We start from the raw sequence: 3878 nt of genomic DNA, 5'->3' as shown, positions 1-3878 counted from the left end.
TTTATTATGACAAGTAAAATCTAAATTATATATTTAATTTTGGTTACAAATAATTTTGTAAATTCTATTTAATTATTTATATTTATTGGATAATTGTACTCACTCTTTATTTTTCTTTATTTTAAAATTAAATTAATTATAATACAAACAGATGGATGTTCCTGTCCATGCAGTTGCCAATTTGGTTACCTTTCACGGCGTAAGATTATCAAATTTCATATTTTCTCCAAACCTGAAAATTCTCACCGTTATTGATGGTCTTATAGTAGTTACCTTCTACCTACCTCGGCCAATCATGTTAGCCTAATAGTAAATTTATTTCAATCTATGTAATTATTATTATAAGAGTATAAAAATAAATAGTTTGTAAATAAGTGCATTATTGTAAATATTTTAGAATAGTATGTTATGTATATAAAATCTAACTATGTGCATGTTAATTCATGTATAATTTTCTTTCGTATTTATGATAAATATTATTAATTTTATAGTTGTGTTAGTAAGCCACAAGAAAGATATTATTTGGTATTAAATTTAGTACTATAAAAATTAGTGTTACAGGAATAAATATAAGTGGTAATTATTTTGGATCTTCTTCTTATTTAGTTTAACAATTTGAGATTCTAGTAATAATTATTTAGAATTTTCTTCCTATTTACTTATTGCAAATTATCTTATCAAAATTAGTAAATAGCTTAAAAAACAAATACCAATGAAAACTACTAATGATAATTATTTTAAATCTCTTTCTTATATAATTATTATGAAAATGTCGTCAAATATTAAACAATCTTTCAAATGACAAACTTGTGGGTGATATCATTTTGGATCTCCTTATTGTTTTATTATAGAGATTAATTTTTCTACAAAAATATTAAATTGTGTCTAAAAATAAGTATTAATAAAAAAAACCTATAATGATAATCATTGTGGATCTCCTTCATATTTCATTATCATTAAAGCCTTATTGTATATTAAACAATCTTTTAAATGATAAAATTAATTATTTTGGATCTCCTTTCTGCTTGATTATTGCAAAAACTTAATATTAATTGTAATAACCATTTTATATCTCATTCTTATTTAGTTATCGAAATAACTCGTAAAATAAAAAATTAAAATTAAAAATCTTAATTCACTAATATTTTTACTAAAAAAATTATTTAAGTTTGATTTTCTCATTACACTTGATGATATATAGAAGTAAAAAAACCCCATTGTCAACTTAATTTTTTTTTTTTATAAAAAAAATCTTCTCTTTTCTAAATATAATAAAATTTGTTTAATGATAAATATGAAAATGAAACACTATAAGAATAAAGGCTAAATAATTTAGTTTTCTAAAGGGTTAAAAAATAATTTTAAAGTAATATTAATTGTGCACATTTAGTTAAGAATAACCATTTTTAATAGACATTGTAGGATGTTAATATCTTTCCTACATGTAAATGACTCTTAAGAAATATTTCCAATATTTTTCTAAAAATAAATATTGGTAATGACTTCATTTTATCCCAATTTTTTGCTTTTCCATCGCAATTTTGGTTGCAATACTTATGATTTTATTTTTTTATTGTCCAAATGATCTTTGACCAAAATATATTGTTTTATAAATTTTTATTTGTTTTTTCTTATTTTAACGATGTGTCACCTTATTTGTATCCTAACAATCTTCTCATTCAAGGGAACATGTCTTTACATAGTATTCTTGTTATTGTTTGTATGTATAGGTCATGAGATTATTAGTTGTTATCGTATTCAATCAGTGGTTTTGATACATCATTGTTTGTACTTGTTTGAGAGGGAATATGTTTATCAAGAGGAGAGAGGAGATATATTTATTGAGGAGAATTATATCTTATTTATTATTTTGTTGAGTTATTTTAGAATATCTAGGATATTTGCACAAACAATTTTAAAACGATAAGATATCGTTCACTTTGGATTTTCACTCTCATAATTTTATTTCGTGCTATTACCTAAAAAGCCTTTGATCAATGAAATATAAATATTTTATAAACTCTTATTTCTCTTATTATTTTAACGATGTGGAAACACGATCTAATTTTATTTAGAAACTTTTTACATAAAAAAAAATTATGATACAAGAATTAAATATTAACATTATTCTATTTTAAAAATAAGAAAGCAAATTCCCAATAATTTCTGCAAGAATATCACTTTATTCAAGTATAAGTCAATTTTGAACACAACAAATTTCATAATTTCATTCATATTTGGTAGCAATCTGCTGGAGAGAATCACATAGTTGTTGTGGCTTGCTAAGCATAGCCATATGATCAGCGCCTTTGATCTCTACAACGTCGACATTGATACCAGCATTTTGAATCATCCAGTGCTGGAAATTCAATGGAATTCCAAGGTCTTCAGTGCAAACAATAAAAGCAAGAGGAACTGACCCATATCCTTGTTTGGAAAAGTTTTTCTGCTGGGACAAGTCCTCGATAAAGAGAGACCCTGGCCTTAATAAAGTCTTGGCCAATTCTCGATCCTACAAAACCAATCCATATTTTTATTTTTTGCAGACATAAAAGCTTGTCACATTTTGGACATTATATATATTCAATACTTTAATAACATAGAGTAGAGGGTTGACATGTAATTACCTCAATAGAGGAGGCTTGGTAGAGTTGCTCGGACAAGAATTTGTGACCAAAAACAACTATTGATTTGTTTCCACTCTGGGAGAATTCACTGTCTAACCAATTCTCCGCTGGGATACTTTCAATGAACTGTTGAAGAAAAAAATTAAAAGCAAGGATAAGTGAAATTTACCCACCTTTTTCTTTGTCAGCAAATAATAAGATGTAAATGTGTTGGGTATAATAAAAACAGTTTAAACATAACCATATACTAAAATATTACTAAGTGGATACAAATACTTAAATTTGTTAGTCTTAATATTTCTATTTCATTTCACAACATATGGACTTGAGTGGGGTGTAAAAATTGAGAAGTACAGTTTGTTCAAGAGAAGCAGAGAAGCAAACCTTTTCCAAGACATAGGATGGTCTGTGTTCAGTGTCTGGAATAACTGCTGTTAAGAAAACACCAACAGCTATCTTTTCTGGGAATTGGTCCATGGCAAGTGCTATGTTCAATCCCCCAAGGCTGTGACCAACTAGAACTACCTTCTCATTTGTGGGAAGTGTGGCCAATAGCTGCAACAAAGGCTCAGAATACTCTGAGAAAGTTTCAACATCTTCTATTTTCTGCATGTTGATGCCAGAAGCTGCTAGATCAAGCACTGTGACCTTGTGTCCTGCAGATTCCAAGAGTGGTTTGAGCTTATACCAACACCAAGCTCCATGGCATGCCCCATGCACCAGAACATAATGCTTCCTATCCATACAATTTCCTGAACTCATGATATTTTAATAATTAGCTGGTATTCCTAATTCTTCATTTGCTATATATAGATACTGAAATGGGTCGGGTTTGGCGTCATGTTGGCCAAAATCGACTTATTGGATTTTAAATGGTCAAATTATTAACTATGTACATATTAATTTTTTCTTTCCGACCACAAAAGTAATGATAAACGCGTGGATTACAATTTGGAAAGCTCTAGATCGCGATGTTTTTTATTGACCGAAATTCAAATATATACTCATGATTATTTTATAACGTTTTTTTTTTAAAAATATTAATTAAATAATTTAACTTCCAATATTAAAATAAATGAATTCAACCACACGTATTTTAGCTTAACTAAAGAAGTTACATATTTTAAATTTTGATTAAATATTTTTTTTGTCACATGTTATTGATGAAAAAAAAATAGTCTATTTTACTAATGACTAATATTTGTTAAACAATTTGTTTTAAAACTTTGTTTAGAATTTTGTCTCCTAATC

The 3878-nt window shown here is 26.9% G+C and overlaps 1 protein-coding gene across 1 annotated transcript; it reads right to left on the bottom strand.

Annotated features, from left to right (window-relative positions):
- Positions 1-2163: 2163 nt before the first annotated feature.
- Positions 2164-3426, bottom strand: LOC109818343 (salicylic acid-binding protein 2). The gene is made up of 3 exons (XM_020383788.3): positions 3012-3426; positions 2628-2753; positions 2164-2512 (listed from the first exon to the last, which is right to left on the bottom strand). The coding sequence occupies exons 1-3, from the start codon at positions 3387-3389 to the stop codon at positions 2228-2230; spliced, it is 789 nt and encodes a 262-aa protein (XP_020239377.1). The 5' UTR covers positions 3390-3426; the 3' UTR covers positions 2164-2227.
- Positions 3427-3878: the final 452 nt, after the last annotated feature.

This window comes from Cajanus cajan, chromosome 2 (assembly GCF_000230855.2).
Source record: "Cajanus cajan strain Asha chromosome 2, NIPB_CcT2T_4, whole genome shotgun sequence".
Classification (NCBI taxonomy): Eukaryota; Viridiplantae; Streptophyta; class Magnoliopsida; order Fabales; family Fabaceae; genus Cajanus; species Cajanus cajan.
This window is presented reverse-complemented; position numbering and strand designations above follow the sequence as displayed.

Coding starts and splice junctions, on each gene's coding strand:
- LOC109818343 (XM_020383788.3), bottom strand. CDS start 3,389: ATGAGTTCAGGAAATTGTATGGATAGGAAGCATTATGTTCTGGTGCAT. Junction 2,754..3,011: donor CATCCTATGTCTTGGAAAAG/GTTTGCTTCTCT, acceptor TTTCTTCAACAG/TTCATTGAAAGTATCCCAGC. Junction 2,513..2,627: donor ACCAAGCCTCCTCTATTGAG/GTAATTACATGT, acceptor TTGGTTTTGTAG/GATCGAGAATTGGCCAAGAC.